Source organism: Erythrolamprus reginae, chromosome 1 (genome assembly GCF_031021105.1).
Source record: "Erythrolamprus reginae isolate rEryReg1 chromosome 1, rEryReg1.hap1, whole genome shotgun sequence".
NCBI lineage: Eukaryota > Metazoa > Chordata > Lepidosauria > Squamata > Dipsadidae > Erythrolamprus > Erythrolamprus reginae.
The window spans coordinates 415,978,226-415,995,675 of NC_091950.1; the positions used below are offsets into that span (position 1 = coordinate 415,978,226).

At 44.8% G+C, this 17,450-nt stretch overlaps 1 protein-coding gene across 3 annotated transcripts in view; it reads right to left on the reverse strand.

Annotated features, from left to right (window-relative positions):
* AATF (apoptosis antagonizing transcription factor) overlaps positions 1 to 17,450 on the reverse strand; it is a 141,266-nt gene that overhangs the window by 50,175 nt on the left and 73,641 nt on the right. For all 3 annotated transcript variants that reach the window (XM_070735332.1, XM_070735331.1, XM_070735334.1), the window contains exons 9-10: positions 11,788 to 11,855; positions 3,867 to 3,947 (exon numbers count right to left, since the gene is read on the reverse strand). In XM_070735332.1, coding sequence (XP_070591433.1) covers positions 3,867 to 3,947; positions 11,788 to 11,855 — 149 coding nt within the window. The remainder of the gene's footprint in view (positions 1 to 3,866; positions 3,948 to 11,787; positions 11,856 to 17,450) is intronic.

Genomic DNA, 17,450 nt, shown 5'->3' on the forward strand with positions numbered 1-17,450 from the left:
GGATTCTGAATCAATAATGGATCCCAGGTGAGCAATGGATGTGGAAGGTTGGAGATGACTTTTATCAAAATTGATGGAAAATCCATGGTCCTGAAGGACTGACATGGTAACAGAAAGGTCTGTTTTCACTTTCTCTAGGGAGTTCCCATGAATCAAAATATCATCAAGATAACATAAAATGTGAATGGGAAACGCCCGGATATAGGCCGCCAGGGACCCCAAGAGTTTTGTAAAGACCCGAGGGGCCGAGGAGAGGCCAAAAGGCATCGCCCTATACTGGAAGTGCCTGCCTTGAAAAGAAAAACGTAAAAATTTTCTGTGGCATTTGGCTATAGGAATGTGAAGGTAGGCCTCAGTGAGGTCCAAGGAAGACATGAAATCTCCCGAGTGGATGGCGGCCAAAATAGAAGGCAAGGAGTGCATCTTAAACTTCCTATATTTGATGAATAGGTTTAGTTTCTTTAAATCCAAAATAGCTCTCCAACCTCCGGAGGACTTTGGAACCATAAATAAAATGGAGTAAAAACCTAGGCCCCTCTGATCGGAAGGGACCGGTTGAATGGCTCTGATGGACAATAGATGAGAAATGGCCTCCTCCATACGGTTACAATCAGAGGATGACCTGGGAGAAGGGCAGGAAATAAAACGTCTTGGGGGAGGAGAAACAAATTCTAAAAGAAGACCTGTTTGAACAGTGTCAATGACCCAAGGGTCTTTGGAGGTGAAACGCCAATTAGAGGCGAAATGAGCTAGGCGACCCCCTATGGGAATAGAGGAAAGGTTACCATCTAGGTTTCTTTGAAGCCCTGTTAGATGAAGCTCCCCTTTGGAAGCGAAACCCTCTACCCCTGGAGTTCCTACCTTGGGAACGAAAGCGGGGGGAATACTGACCTGGAGACCTCTGATAGGACGCCGCTTGGTCTTGCTGGCGCCCTGGGCGACGAAAGGACTGCGTTTTGGTAGCCTTTTTAGTGGTTGGACCCAAAACTTTCTTCTTGTCCGTGGTTTCCGTGAGGAGTGGATCCAGAAGATCACCGAAGAGCAGGTCGCGCTTCAAGGGGCCCTGGGATAACTGCCACTTTTGGCGAACTCCCGCTTGCCAAGGGCGAATCCAAAGGAGTCTTCTTGCCGTTGTAGAAGCTGCAATAGACTTAGCAGAAAATCTAGTAGATTGCAAAGTGGCATCAGCCACGTACTGGGCAGCTGCAAAGACCTTGTTGAAGTCTTGTTGACCTCTCAAGTCATCGGGAGGAATATGCTGTTGCAGTTGGCGAAGCCACAGCAGCATGGCTCTGGAAAAAAAGGAAGCCGCTGCAGAACTTTTAATGGCCCAGGAATCAGAGGTGAATCCCCTTTTGAGCATTTGCTCAATGCGCTTGTCCTCTGGGCGGAGGACTTCCTCCGCCTCTCCTGGCACAGCCGCTGCCGAGTGAAGAATCTTGACAGGTTCATCCGGTTTAGGAAAGGATAGAAGATCCTCATAGGAAGAGGAAAGTTTGTACAACTTTCTGTCCTTGGTGGAGGGATTAAGGCCAGAGGCTGGAAATTCCCACTGTTTGAGTAAGGCATCTTTAAACAATTTAGGCATAGGAATTACCTCGTTATCCTCCTGTTCCTCTGTGAAGTAAGGTAAATTCTCCTCCGGGGGATCAGTGGAAGTGGAGGCTTGTTTCTCCTGGGCCGCTAATCCCGTAGAAATTCTAGCTTTGAGGAGAAGAGATTTGAATAATTGAGAGGGGAAAATAGTAACTGGAGGGGGAACCTTTATTTGGGATTCCTCATCATCAGATAATCCCTGGAAGGGGTCCTCATCATCCTCCATCTCCTCGTATTCATCCTGGGAGGAATCTGAATCATCCTGAATAGGAGCTCTGACCGCTGGGGAAGAACCCAAGGGGCGGGAGGGACGAGAAGGAGGAAGAGGTAGAGGAAGAGCATTGATGGTGGAGAGTTTGGCATCAATGGCTTTGGACAACACAGCAAAAATAGACTGGAACTCAGGAGGTAAATTGGAAATATCAGCAGAAAAGGCAGAAGAATCCCTAAAGGCCTGGGAGGATCCTGGCTGGGGGGAATCTTCAATAATATCTGGTTCCTCTGGACCTATGCCCCATAGGTTAGGTTGGGGTCTGTCTAGGTTTGGCTCATCCAGAGATAACACAGGGACCCCAGAAGGAGGCAGGCTAGAGGCCTCTGGGGGGTCTTGACTACTGATTACTTGGGCCTGCACTTTCAAACGTTTTGCTGATTTGTCATGAATTTTTTGTAGGGCTAGGTCCCTTCTCTTCTCGGCCCTGGTGACCTTGGTCGGGGGGCGGGCCCCTGGAGAAGAGGAGGAAGAGGCCTGGGGGATGCTAGTAATCTCATCGCCAGTAGGCCTGGCCTCTCTGGGACCTTTAGTTGTGCCTCTCTTGGGAAAAGAAGCCATAGTCTGACAATTAACAGAAGACAAGGCTGAGCCAATAATTAACTAATAAGGAGAAGAATTTCAAGGACTTCCCAAGAGGAATGGATCCTGCTTCGAGGCCTCGAAGCTGCTGAAGAGTGAGGACAATCTGGGCAAACCCAGAGTTCGTGCCCCCAAATCCAGCGGGGCCAGCCTCCCTAAACTTAATAATTAAGTAAACCAAGGCACTCTGGTTGGAGGCTTAGCCGGTGGAGAATTTAGCCTGGGACCCCCAAGGCCCGCTCCGGGATCCACGCGGTGGACTGAGGCCTACGCGGCTGGCAGGAGGCCAACACGAGAGGCCTAGATTTAAAAAAGGGCGCGAAGGCCTTCGCGCCGAAAAGATCGCTCAGTAGAATTTCTTAAGGGAAAAGCGATCGACTAAGTCCAGGAGACTGGAAGGCGTCTCACTCCGCAGGAGGTATTTTTTAAGCCCTTAAATATATTTAAACGATAAATAATCAATAATGAAATCGATAAATACTTGCACCAGGACCTCCGGGCCAAGGGATTAGAAGAATCCACTAGCGGCCGCAGGAATCGTAACCGGCAAAACCGCCGGGGGAAAACGAAACCGCAACTTCTCCTAAGGGACAAACCGAGCCGCTTTTTTACTTTTTTCCTTTAAACGGCTGGCGCAATGGTGCAAGTAATAAATAAAGACAATAATCTTACTATTTTTTGAAGGAAAGATCGAAGGGAAGGTGTTAGAATGTTGAACGAGCTATCACAATACAACCGCAGGATATGCGAACTGAGCGAATTCTGGGGAAGGGGCGGATCCGGCAAGCTTTTTTAATACTAGGCTCAGTTCCATCGGATTGGACGTGAGCAACCCATGTGACTGCTGGACCCGCTCCTTCAGTACGGAGAATGGGATTTATGGAAAAGAGAAGGAAGAGGAGGTGGTGGTGGAGGAGAAGGAATCCTTGATGCTCTCTTTCAGTTGTTTTATGACCCAACTATGTAACATCATCAGTTACCTACCACAACTTCAATTTTGCAAACCTGAATCCCTTTTAACACTGGTAGTACTACCTAGTTGGGTAATGAAAGGTTCCTTATACACAATTAGGTCCCACAGATTTGGCCTTCTCCAGGTCCCTTCGACTAAACAATGTCTCCTGGCGGGACCCAGGGCAAGAGCCTTCTCTGTGGCGGCCCCGCCCTTCTGGAATCAGCTCCCCCCGGAGATTAGAATTGCCCCCACCCTCCTCGCCTTTCGTAAGTTATTGAAAATTCATCTTTGTAGCCAGGCATGGGGAAACGGACATATCTCCCAAATATCTTGGTTTGTGTATGGTTTGAATGGATTGTGTGATTATTTTACTATAAGGGTTTTTTAATATATATTTATGAAAGGGGGTGGTGGAATCTGGAAGTTAAGGGAACAGAAAACACCGCGCCTCTTTCTACACACCGGATTTTCCTTCCTTTACTGGCCTTGGTGTCCACTTTCTTCCGAATTTTACTCCTCAATTTCTGGATAGCCAGCCACTGCCTACGGAAACAGAACGACAGGGTGGCATTTGGGTTGCACAACATGGAAACGGCTTCTTCTCAAAATATTGCAATCCCACAAAACCCGAAACCAACAAACCCATCAGCTGCTGCCTCCATCTTCCGAGGTACTTTCATGGTAGAGGTAGTCCTTGATATATGACCGCTTCAAATTTATGACGGATCTCCTTTGGGAAGACTTAACAATCCAGTTCCAAAGTTCTGACAGCCACTCCCTCCCATGGTCATGTGACTGCATGTTGGTTGCTTGGCAACAGACTTGAGTCTACGGCCATTTTCAGCGGCCTATGGTCACATGACTATATTTTATGGTGGATTTGTTAAAAACTGACATTCGTTTATGGTTTTGGGTGAAATGGCTGGGACTGAACAATGGTTTCACTTTAGGACAGGGGCTTCCTTTGAAAAGTGTTCGGAAACTTCAGAACGTGCAGAATGCGGCCGCGAGAGCTATCGTGGGGCTTCCAAGATCTGCCCACGTTTCGCCAATACTTCGCGGCCTGCACTGGTTGCCGATCAGTTTCCGGTCACAATTCAAAGTGCGGGTAATGACCTATAAAGCCCTACATGGCATCGGACCAGAATACCTCCGGGCCCACCTTCTGCCGCACGAATCCCAGCGGCCAATCAGGTCCCACAGAGTTGGCCTTCTCTGGGTCCCGTCGACTAAACAATGCCGTTTGGCGGGACCTAGGGGAAGAGCCTTCTCTGTGGCAGCCCTGGCCCTCTGGAATCATTCGAATTGCCCCTACTCTTCTCGCCTTCCGCAAGATGTTGAAGACCTATCTATGTCACCAGGCATGGGGGGAATAACTATCTTGTCCCCACAGCACCACCTTTTTTCTGACTGTAATATATGAAAATAGTGTGATTGTGTAGTAATGATTGTTTTTTTTTTAATATTTATGGGTTTTAAATTGCTTTTAACTTATATTGGATTTGTACTTTGTATATTGTATTGCTGTTGTTGTGAGCTGCCCCGAGTCTTCGGAGAGGGGCGGCATACAAATCTAATAAAACTTAAACTTAAACATTCATTTAATAGGCCGCAAAAAAAAAAAAAAGAGATGGTAAAATTGGGTCAGGCTCCATTATGGTCGCAAGTTGAGGACTATCTGTGCTCTGCAGTTCAGATCTCAACCACTCAAGGTTGACTCAAGCTTCCACCCTTCTAGGGTAGGTAAAATGAGGACCCAGATTATTAGGGGCAATATGTTGACTCTGTAAACCACTTAGAGAGGGCTATAAAAGCACTATGAAGCGGTATAAGAACAAGGGGACACAATCTGAAGTTAGTTGGGGGAAAGATCAAAAGCAACATGAGAAAATATTATTTTACTGAAAGAGTAGTAGATCCTTGGAACAAACTTCCAGCAGACATGGTTGATAAATCCACAGTAACTGAATTTAAACATGCCTGGGATAAACATATATCCATCCTAAGATAAAATACAGATAAAATACAGATACAGAAGAGAAGGATTTAGGGGTAGCGATTTCTGACAGTCTCAAAATGGGTGAGCAGTGTGGTCGGGCGGTAGGAAAGGCAAGTAGGATGCTTGGCTGCATAGCTAGAGGTATAACAAGCAGGAAGAGGGAGATTGTGATCCCCTTATATAGAGCGCTGGTGAGACCACATTTGGAGTACTGTGTTCAGTTCTGGAGACCTCACCTACAAAAAGATATTGACAAAATTGAACGGGTCCAAAGACGGGCTACAAGAATGGTGGAAGGTCTTAAGCATAAAACATATCAGGAAAGACTTAATGAACTCAATCTGTATAGTCTGGAAGACAGAAGGAAAAGGGGGGACATGATCAAAACATTTAAATATGTTAAAGGGTTAAATAGGAAAGTGAACACATGAACAAGGGGGCACAATCTGAAGTTAGTTGGGGGAAAGATCAAAAGCAACAAGAGAAAATATTATTTTACTGAAAGAGTAGTAGATCGTTGGAACAAACTTCCAGCAGACATGGTTGGTAAATCCACAGTAACTGAATTTAAACATGCCTGGGATAAACATATATCCATCCTAAGATAAAATACAGAAAATAGTATAAGGGCAGACTAGATGGACCATGAGGTCTTTTTCTGCCATCAGTCTTCTATATTTCTATGTTTCTATCAGTGACAAGGAAAAGAGAAGGAGCCTATTCTCATGGGCATGCAGAGCTGCCAAAAGGCAGGAATGATTCCTCGGGAGTAAGTCTTGGGCCTAATTGGCCACTCCCCTAGCCTATTTAAGGGATGAGGATGAAGGAGCCAATTTGCAGGAAACAACTTTGTTAATATTCCTTCATGTCTTGACTCTGTTCGCCTCTCTCTCTTCGTTTTTTTCCTGCAAATTGCTTCTGGGCATTTTGCCAACCACTGTAAGATTGCAGATATCTACAAGACTGTTTATTCAGCATCGAGTTATTATTTCGTGGACTTGTGCTGGCTGTTAATCAAGTTGAATGAATAGCCGGTGTTCAGAAAAGACTGCTTTAAACTGTATTTGTGTGTGACGACTACTAAGATATATAAATCCAATTAATAAAATAAAGAAAGCTCATTAGTAAACTACTGTTTGTACAGACTTTGTGTGTGTTGTGTTCTTTGTGGTCCGTAGCTTGGGCAGAAAAATACCCCACCCCACAATATATAATAATAATAATCATCAATCATCATCATCACAACAACAACAACAACAGAGTTGGTAGGGACCTTGGAGGTTTTGTAGTCCAACCCCCTGCTTACGCAGGAAGCCCTACGATACTTCAGACAGATGGTTACCCAATATCTGCTTTAAAACTTCCAGTATTATTTATTTATTTATTTATTTATTTATTTATTTATCAGATTTGTATGCCGCCCCTCTCCGTAGACTCGGGGCGGCTAACAACAACAATAATACAATGTAAACAAATCTAATATTTAAGTTAATTTAAAAAAAACCAATTTAAGAAACCAATCATACATACTGACATACCATGCATACATTTTATAAGCCTAGGGGGAAGGGAAAGTCTCAATTCCCCCATGCCTGACGACAGAGGTGGGTTTTAAGGAGCTTACGAAAGGCAAGGAGGGTGGGGGCAACTCTGATATCTGGGGGGAGTTGGTTCCAAAGGGTCGGGGCCGCCACAGAGAAGGCTCTTTCCCTGGGTCCCGCCAAACGACATACCAAACGATATACCTTTTAAAATCCACAGTAACTGAATTTAAACATGCCTGGGATAAACATATATCCATTGTAAGATAAAATACAGGAAATAGTATAAGGGCAGACTAGATGGACCATGAGGTCTTTTTCTGCCGTCAGTCTTCTATGTTTCTAAAAAACCCTCGTTTAATTAAGGATATTTATTTAATATCAGCCACTGGCTAATACATAGAAAAGTGATAAAGGAAACCCAAAATGATTTTTTTTTAAAAAGAGATTCCAAGGGCTAAAACAGCAACTCACTGCTGGAAAAACAAAAACAAAAAACCCTACTAGATGCCTTAGAAAAAGCCCAGGTGTGCTGGAAAAATGATTTCACTCTTCTTAAAATATTACCTGAGCTTTGGGTGCTAGGTGTCAAATATATTTTGGTGGTTTGGCTGGAATAGCTTGGGTTACTTCACTCGGCTATAATTTAATGGGACGGCGACCCAAAACACCCCCTGCACTTAAGCAGTTATTACACTGCACATTTATCTGACTTTACAATAAAATAGATTACAGCAATTAAGATTATATTAAGATTGCGGTAATTGGATTTTGAGATTTGCCTCCCTGATCCGGGGCTCCCCAACAAGTAAATCAGATGAAAGCAGTGCCATTTGGAGTCTTAAAATAAAAATGTTTGTAATTACAATTCCTCTTTCTTCGCGGTTTTACTCTTGGGCGCAAAACTGAAGGTAAAAAAGAAACTTTTAAAAACATCTGTCCTATTTCTCTCCTTGACCCAAATGTCAAAGTGATGCACCAGAACCAGAGAGAGAGAGAGAGAGAGAGAGTGAGAGAGAGAGAGTGAGAGAGAGAGAGAGTGAGAGAGAGTGAGAGAGAGAGTGAGAGAGAGAGAGTGAGAGAGAGTGAGTGAGAAAGAGAGTGAGAGTGAGAGAGAGAGTGAGTGAGAGAGAAAGAGTGAGAGTGAGTGAGTGAGAGAGAGTGAGAGAGAGAGAGTGAGAGAGAGAGAGTGAGAGTGAGTGAGTGAGAGAGAGTGAGAGAGAGAGTGAGAGAGAGTGAGTGAGAGAGAGAGTGAGAGAGAGAGAGAGTGAAAGAGAACGAGAGTGAGAGAGAGTGGGAGTGAGAGAGAAAGAGAGTGAGTGAGAGAGAGAGAGTGAGTGAGAGAGAGTGAGTGAGAGAGAATGGGAGTGAGAGAAAGAGAGTGAGAGAGTGAGTGAGAGAGAGAGAGAGTGAGTGAGAGAGAGAGTGAGAGAGAACGAGAGTGAGTGAGAGAGTGAGTGAGAGAGAAAGAGAGTGAGAGAGTGAGTGAGAGAGAGAGTGAGAGAGAGAGTGAGAGAGAGAGAGTAAAAGAGAACGAGAGTGAGAGAGTGAGAGAGTGAGAGAGAGAGAGTGAGAGAACAAGAATGAGAGAGAGTGGGAGTGAGAGAGAGAGAGAGAGAGAGAGAGAGAGAGAGAGAGAGAGAGAGATATTTGCAGGATGGCCGAAAAACTGAGTTCTGAACAATTTATAAACACCATGTTCAAAATGTTGCTTTAATCATTAATCAGGACACTCAGCTCCAGAAACGATTGTGAATGGTCAAACCAGGGATGTAAAACTCAAGGCCTGGATCCGGCCCACGGGGTGCTTAGATCTGGCCCAGGGTGCCTATGCCAGCCAAAATGCACACAGCCCTCCCGAGCTCCGTTTTCGCTGGCAGAACACTCGTGCCACCACAGGCGCTTCTGACATGACCGCCTTCTGCCACACGAATCCCAGCGGCCGGTTAGGTCCCACAGAGTTGGTCTTCTCCGGGTACTGTCGACTAAACAATGTCGTCTGGTGGGCCCCAGGGGAAGAGCCTTCTCTGGTTACAAGCGGTGTGCCACAAGGGTCTGTTCTGGGTCCTATTCTTTTTAATATGTTTGTGAGTGACATAGGGGAAGGTTTGGTAGGGAAAGTTTGCCTATTTGCCGATGACTCTAAAGTGTGCAATAGGGTTGATATTCCTGGAGGGGTCTGTAATATGGTAAATGATTTAGCTTTACTAGATAAATGGTCAAAGCAATGGAAACTGCAGTTTAATGTTTCCAAATGTAAAATAATGCACTTGGGGAAAAGGAATCCTCAATCTGAGTATTGTATTGACAGTTCTGTGTTAGCAAATACTTCAAAAGAAAAGGATTTAGGGGTAATGATTTCTGACAGTCTCAAAATGGGTGAACAGTGCAGTCAGGCGGTAGGGAAAGCAAGTAGGATGCTTGGCTGCATAGCTAGAGGTATAACAAGCAGGAAGAGGGAGATTATGATCCCGCTATATAGAATGCTGGTGAGACCACATTTGGAATACTGTGTTCAGTTCTGGAGACCTCACCTACAAAAAGATATTGACAAAATTGAACGGGTCCAAAGACGGGCTACAAGAATGGTGGAAGGTCTTAAGCATAAAACGTATCAGGAAAGACTTAATGAACTCAATCTGTATAGTCTGGAGGACAGAAGGAAAAGGGGGGACATGATCGAAACATTTAAATATATTAAAGGGTTAAATAAGGTTCAGGAGGGAAGTGTTTTTAATAGGAAAGTGAACACAAGAACAAGGGGACACAATCTGAAGTTAGTTGGGGGAAAGATCAAAAGCAACATGAGAAAATATTATTTTACTGAAAGAGTAGTAGATCCTTGGAACAAACTTCCAGCAGACGTGGTAGATAAATCCACAGTAACTGAATTTAAACATGCCTGGGATAAACATATATCCATCCTAAGATAAAATACAGAAAATAGTATAAGGGCAGACTAGAGGTCTTTTTCTGCCGTCAGACTTCTATGTTTCTATGTTTCTCTGTGGCGGCTCCGACCCTCTGGAATCAACTCCCCCTAGAGATTAGGACTGCCCCCACCCTCCTTGCCTTTTGTAAACTCCTTAAAACCCACCTCTGTCGTCAGGCTTGGGGGAACTGAGGCATCCCCCTCTTGCCTATGTAGTTTTGTGCATGATATGACTGTGTGTATGTATTTTATATATTGGGTTTTTTTCTTTTTAGACTTTTTAATGTAAAACCGTTATTTTAGATTTTAATTATTAGATTTGTTACCATGTATTGTTTTTATCACTGTTGTGAGCCGACCCGAGTCTGCGGAGAGGGGCGGCATCCAAATCTAATCAATAATAATACTAATAAATAATAATTTTACTTTAGCCTTGCTGGCTGGGGAATTCTGGGAGTTGAAGTCCTCCAGCTTAAAGGGGCCAAGACTGCTGTAGTCTACCATCTCCCAACTCCCATTTTTAAAAAAGTTGCCTGGTCCTGGATATTTGCTTCTCTTCTCTTCATTCATCTCTGTCTCCTTCCCACATCGGTTCTGACGGGGGCTCATAATTAATATTGAAGGCAAGTTAGTATAATAAATAGCAACAACATAAAATATAACGACAAGCAAATTACCAAGGACCAAGTACATTCCAGTGAGGAGGTGGGAGTGGGAGAGAGCGTTATTCTTATTTATTTTAGATTTTGTGCCTTATATGATTTCTATGAATAGCTCAAGACAGTGAACATACCCAGTGTTCCTTCCTACTTGTGTTTTCCCCGCAACAACAACCGTGTGATGTAAATTGGGTTGAAAGAGAGTGACTGGCCCAAAGTTACCCAACCGGTTTTCATTCCCAAGGCAGGACTAGAACTCAGAGCCTCCTGGTGATTGGCCCAAATCACCCAACTGGCATTCATGTCTAAGGTGGGTCTAGAACTTACTGCCTCCTGGTGATTGGCCCAAATCACCCAACTGGCATTCATGTCTAAGGTGGGTCTAGAACTTACTGCCTCCTGGTGATTGGCCCAAATCACCCAACTGGCATTCATGTCTAAGGTGGGACTAGAACTTACTGCCTCCTGGTGATTGGCCCTAAGTTACCCAATTGATATTCATGTCTAAGGTGGGACTAGAACTTACTGCCTCCTGGTGATTGGCCCTAAGTTACCAAACTGGCATTCACGTCTAAGGAGGGACTAGAACCTACTGCCTCCTGGTGATTGGCCCAAAGTCACACAACTGGCATTCAGGTCTAAGGATGGACTAGAACCTACTGCCTCCTGGTGATTGGCCCAAAGTCACCCAACTGACATCCAGGTTTAAGGTGTAACTAGAACTCACTATCTCCTGGTGATTGGCCCAAAATTACCCAGCTGGCTTTCATCCCTAAGGTGGAATTAGAGTTCAGTTTACTGATTTCTATCCTAGTTCTCTAACCACTAGACCTCACTGCTTTCCATACAAAAAAGATTTGAAGGAAGGGGGGGATTAACTAGATTTATTTGAGACATATTTGTCAACATTCAACCAGGGTGGACAACGTATGTTCACCATTGGTTTGATGCATGTTGTGCACATTTATTTTTATAATAATAATAATAATAATAATAATAATAATAATAATAATAATAATAATCATTATTTATTATTATCATCATCATCATTATTTATTATTATTATTATTAATAATAATAATAATTATTATTATTGTTGTTGTTTTGTTTGTAATCTTTGCATTTTTGTTTATGTAGGTTTTTTAAAAACAACAACAACAACTTATCTTTGAAATAAATTAAAAATTATTAGGGGGAAAAAAAGGATCTGAATGCAGAGCCTCTCTCCCTTGTTCAAGGCCCATAACCTTACCTGCCCATTGCCACTTGGTCATTGGGATCCAAGGAAGTGGTTTTGCGTTCAATAAGTTCCCGGAGGAGCTAGAAGCAAGAAAAAGGGGAAATGACACTGAGAAAGAGCATATCAAGACAACACTGGAAAGGTTGTGAATGTGCAGTGGAGAATCATGATGACTTCCGAAGCTGGGAGACCTGCTTAACAAGAACTCTTCTCCTAATTTTTCCCTACTGTTCTACACCTAGAGAGAATTAATCTGAGTTATAGAAACATAGAAGACTGACGGCAGAAAAAGACCTCATGGTCCATCTAGTCTGCCCTTATACTATTTTCTGTATTTTATCTTAGGATGGATATATGTTTATCCCAGGCATGTTTAAATTCAGTTACTGTGGATTTACCAACCATGTCTGCTGGAAGTTTGTTCCTAGCATCTACTACTCTTTCAGTAAAATAATATTTTCTCATGTGGCTTCTGATCTTTCCCCCAACTAACTTCAGATTGTGTCCCCTTGTTCTTGTGTTCACTTTCCTATTAAAAACACTTCCCTCCTGGACCTTATTTAACCCTTTAACATATTTAAATGTTTCGATCATGTCCCCCCTTTTCCTTCTGTTCTTCAGACTATACAGATTGAGTTCATTAAGTCTTTCCTGATACGTTTTATGCTTAAGACCTTCCACCATTCTTGTAGCCCATCTTTGGACCCGTTCAATTTTGTCAATATCTTTTTGTAGGTGAGGTCTCCAGAACTGAACACAGTATTCCAAATGTGGTCTCGCCAGTTATAACTTCTTGTTTTAGAAAAATTACCATATTTTTCAAACTATAAGACGCACCAGTGTATAAGACGCCCCAATATTTCAAAGAAATAAGAAAAAAATGTTTTTTTCCTCCCAAATTCCAGGTTTTTTTTTTTTTGCAAAAATAGGGGTGTGTTTGCCTGCCCCTAGAAGCACTCTTCAGGTATCCTAAGCCCTCTGCGAACCCTATTTTTTGCAAAAGTGGACCTGTTTTTCATCATTTTTTTGTAAAATCGGGGTGGGCAGAGGGCTTGGGAGGTCTACAGAGAGCTCTGGGGGCTGGGGCAGGCAAAAATACAATTTTTGTGAAAAACGGCTTGTGTGAATTAAAGAGAAATGTCCTTTAACAATTAATCAGTGGAACGACTTGCCTCCAGAAGTTGTGACTGCTCCAACACTGGAGGCTTTGCAACAACTAATTCCCACAACACTGTCAAACTATTTAGTAAGACTGTATTAATATTCTTCTCATCTTTCTTTATCAATCTCCTTTTTTCTACTTATGACGATAACTTCGTTCTTGTACTTTTATAATTTATATTGTTTTATTTAGTTGAAATTTTAGTGTGATTTATGTTGGTTCTATTTTTATGATGACTATGATCATGATATATCACTTATAGCCTTTATGTACAATGAGAACTTATGCATTGAATCACACTTGGCCAATAAAGAATTCTATTCTATTCTATTCTTTGTTTACTTATTTATTTATTTATTTATTTATTTATTTATTTATTCAATTTTTATGCCGCCCTTCTCCTTAGACTCAGGGCGGCTTACAACATGTTAGCAATAGCACTTTTTAAACAGAGCTTGGCTATTGCCCCCACAATCTGGGTCCTCATTTTACCCAGCCCGGAAGGATGGAAGGCTGAGTCAACCTTGAGCCGGTGATGAGATTTGAACCGCTGATCTACAGATCTACAGTCAGCTTCAGTCTGTCATCTGCACCTCTATAAGTGAAGTGTCTGCTTAGTAACAGCCGGCTGCTAGAGCCGTGCGATAGGCGTCTCTATCCAGGGTGCTGATTGGACGCGTATACCCAGATACATTGTTAAGCGGGAAAGTTACTTGTTGTGGATTGGTTTCTGCCTCAGACAGCCTGCTGTATAAAAGGCTGGTTCCTGTGTTATTTCCTAAGCCTGTACCTGCCTCCTCTGGCATGATTAACCGCATTAAACGTGATGTTTAACTAAGGCCTCAGCTGTTATAATAACTCTCTGGTTTGGTTCTGCAACCCAATAGGACCGACACAGACTTCAGAGGAGAATCAGAACTGCAGAAAAAACAATGGCTGCCAACCTGCCTTCCAATGAGGACCTGTATACTGCACGAGTCAAAAAGAGGGCGGTGAAAATATTTACTGACCCCTGACGGCAAAGGTGGGGTTTAAGGAGTTTACGGAAGGCAGGGAGAGTAGGGGCAGTTCTAATCTCTGGGGGGAGTTGGTTCCAGAGAGTCCGGGCCGCCACAGAGAAGGCTCTTCCCCTGGGGCCCGCCAACCGACATTGTTTAGTTGACGGGACCCGGAGAAGGCCTACTCTGTGGGACCTAATCGGTCGCTGGGATTTGTGCGACAGAAGGCGGTCCCTGAGATACAGTGATCCCCCGGGTATCGCGATCCCGATCACTGCGAACGGGCTAAATCGCGATTTTTCAACCCGGAAGTCAAAACACCATCTGCGCATGCGCGCCCTTTTTTTATGGCCACGCATGCGTAGATGGCACCGGGCAGATCAGCTGCTGGGCGGCTTCCCTGGGTCTTCCCTCTCTTGCTGGCAGGAGGGCGAGCGGCGGGCATCAGTGAGGAGTTTCCCCACCGCCCACGCAAACTCCTCGCTGCCGCTCGCCCGCCCTTCGCCCACCCATGCCGTTCGCTCGCGCCGCTTCCCAGCTGAGTCCTGAAGCGAATTGGCTTCAGGACTCAGCTGGGAAGCGGTGCGAGCGAACGGCTTGTCCGCCGCCTGCCTGCCCGCGCGCCCGCCCACGCCGTTCGCTCACGCCGCTTCCCAGCTGAGTCCTGAAGCGAATTGGCTTCAGGACTCAGCTGGGAAGCGGCGCGAGCGAGCGGCGCGAGCGATGCGAGCGAGCGGCTTGTCCGCCGCCTGCCTGCCCGCTGCTCGCCCGCCCTTCGCCCGCCCACGCCGTTCGCTCCCCCTCTTGCTGGCGGGAGGGCGAGAAGCCCTCCCCAGAACCCGCTCGCCCGCCGTTCGCCCGCCCTTCACCCGGCCACCCGCCGTTCGCTCGCTGCTCGCCCGGCCACCCGGATTCGGGGAGGTGCTGGCAAGCCCCCCATGCCGGCGGCGACGTTTTAAAACAGCCGCGCGGCTTCCCAATGAGTCCCGAAGACAAACGCGGAAGTTCACCTTTGACGTTTGTCTTCGGGACTCAGTTGGGAAGCCGCGCGGCTGTTTTAAAACGTCGCCGCCGGCATGGGGGGCTTCCTAGCAGCCCCCCAAACCCGGGTTGGGGGTCCGGGGGTTGCTGGCAAGCCCCCCATGCCGGCGGCGACGTTTTAAAACAGCCGCGCGGCTTCCCAACTGAGTCCCGAAGACAAACGTCAAAGGCGAACTTCCGCGTTTGTCTTCGGGACTCAGTTGGGAAGCCGCGCGGCTGTTTTAAAACGTCGCCGCCGGCATGGGGGGCTTGCCAGCACCCCCTGGACCCCCAACCCGGGTTTGGGGGGCTGCTAGGAAGCCCCCCATGCCGGCAGCGACGTTTTAAAACAGCCGCGCGGCTTCCCAACTGAGTCCCGAAGACAAACGCGGAAGTTCGCTACAGGACTCAGCTGGGAAGCGGCGCGAGCGAACGGCGTGGGCGGGCGAAGGGCGGGCGAGCGGCAGCGAGGAGTTTGCGTGGGCGGTGGGGAAACCCCAGCGCTGCTTCCCAGCTGAGTCCCCTTCCCAGTAACCCCAATCTTCGGCTCCTCGCTAGCGCTGCGGAAGTAAAAACACCATCTGCGCATGCGCAGATGGTGTTTTTACTTCCGCAGCGCTACTTCGCGAAAACCCGATCATTGCTAGGGGTCCTGGAACGGAACCCTCGCAATGATCGGGGGATCACTCACTGTATTCTGGTCCAGTGCCATAAAGGGCTTTAAAGGTCATAACCAACACTTTGAATTGTGACCGGAAATTGATCGGCAGCCAATGCAGACTGCTCTCCTTCTCTCAAGAGGAAATTGATGATATTTCTGTTATTTGTAATTTTGTAATTGTCCAGGTGTTTTTTGTTGGTTTAGAAGTGTATGTATGTTTTTCTATTGTCTTTTTTGTGTATTGCAAATATGTCAATGTATATATTTTCTTGATTATACTTTTAAAAAACAAATTAATAAAAATTACTTTTTTAAAAAAAAGTATTATTCTGTACTCTGGCATCTCCAGTAGCTTTTAGCCCTGGTCTTAGATACCCTGAAAGGAAGCTGAGGAACGAATGCAGTATCTTTACCACTGAAGGGGAAGTGGGTTTGTGTGTTTGTGTGTGTGGGAAATCTTTCGTGTGACAGAAAGCAGGAGGAGGGGAAAAAAATGATCAAAGCGGAATCCACTTGGGAATGCAACGCAGAACGCCATTAGGAAGACTTATTGTACTACAGTTAATTTCAGGCGAATCAATGAGCGTTGAGGACATTCCCTTCATCATTTTATGATTAGTTTAATCCGCCCCGTCTATATCAGCTCGGGATCTTGGAAAGGTCAGGCAGGAAACACACGGAGAAAAGGAGGGCAGGGTGGGGCGAAGCATCCGTCTCTGCCCCGGTGGGGTGAAATAAGTTAACACGCATTAAATTCCAGAGCGAGAGGATGTGTGTGTGTGGTGCACTGGATTAGCAGAAGCAGTAGTAGATGCTTGGAACAAACTTCCAGCAGACATGGTTGGTAAATACACAGTAACTGAATTTAAACATGTCTGGGATAAACATAGATCCATTCTAATATAGAAACATAGAAGACTGACGGCAGAAAAAGACTTCATGGTCCATCTAGTCTGCCCTTATACTATCTTAGGATGGATCTATGTTTATCCCAGGCATGTTTAAATTCAGATCCTGTGGATTTACCAACCACGTCTGCTGGAAGTTTGTTCCAAGCATCTACTACTCTTTCAGTAAAATAACATTTTCTCACGTTGCTTCTGATCTTTCCCCCAACTAACCCCTTGGATTTACCAATAGATGATAGATAGATAGATAGATAGATAGATAGATAGATAGATGAGATAGATAGATACTGTAGATAGATAGATTAGACAGAGATAGATAGATAAATGAGATAGATAGATAGATAGATAGATAGATAGATAGATAGATGAGATAGATAGATAGATAGATAGATAGATAGATAGATAGATAGATAGATAGATAGATAGATACATACATACATACATACATACATACAGGGGGTGGACATAACAATGGAAACACTTGACTTTTTGGCATCATAATGTTTGGACATGTTCAAATCAATCAAAACGTGACATATTTTAATGTCTTTTTAAAAATTCTGTTATTTTATAGGTTTTTTAAAACTACCTTCCCCCCCCTCCAGAAATTTAAGGAAATTGATCATAACCTTCTAGAAATAGCAGACCTCTCAGACTTTCAAAGAGGCCAAATTGTTGGTGCTCGAATGGCAGGCGCTAGTGTAACAGAAAGTGCCTGAATGTTTGGCATTTCAAGAGGTCATGTCTCAAAAGTAATGGCTGCTTTTGAAAGAGAAGGGAAAACGTCCTCAGCCAAGCACAGGTCTGGTCGAAAGTCGAAGTTGTCTGAGAGAGACTGTCGAACTCTAAAGCGAATTGTTAGAGTGGATCGCAAGACCGTAGCTCCTGAAATCACTGCAGAGCTCAATAAACACGTACAAAACCCA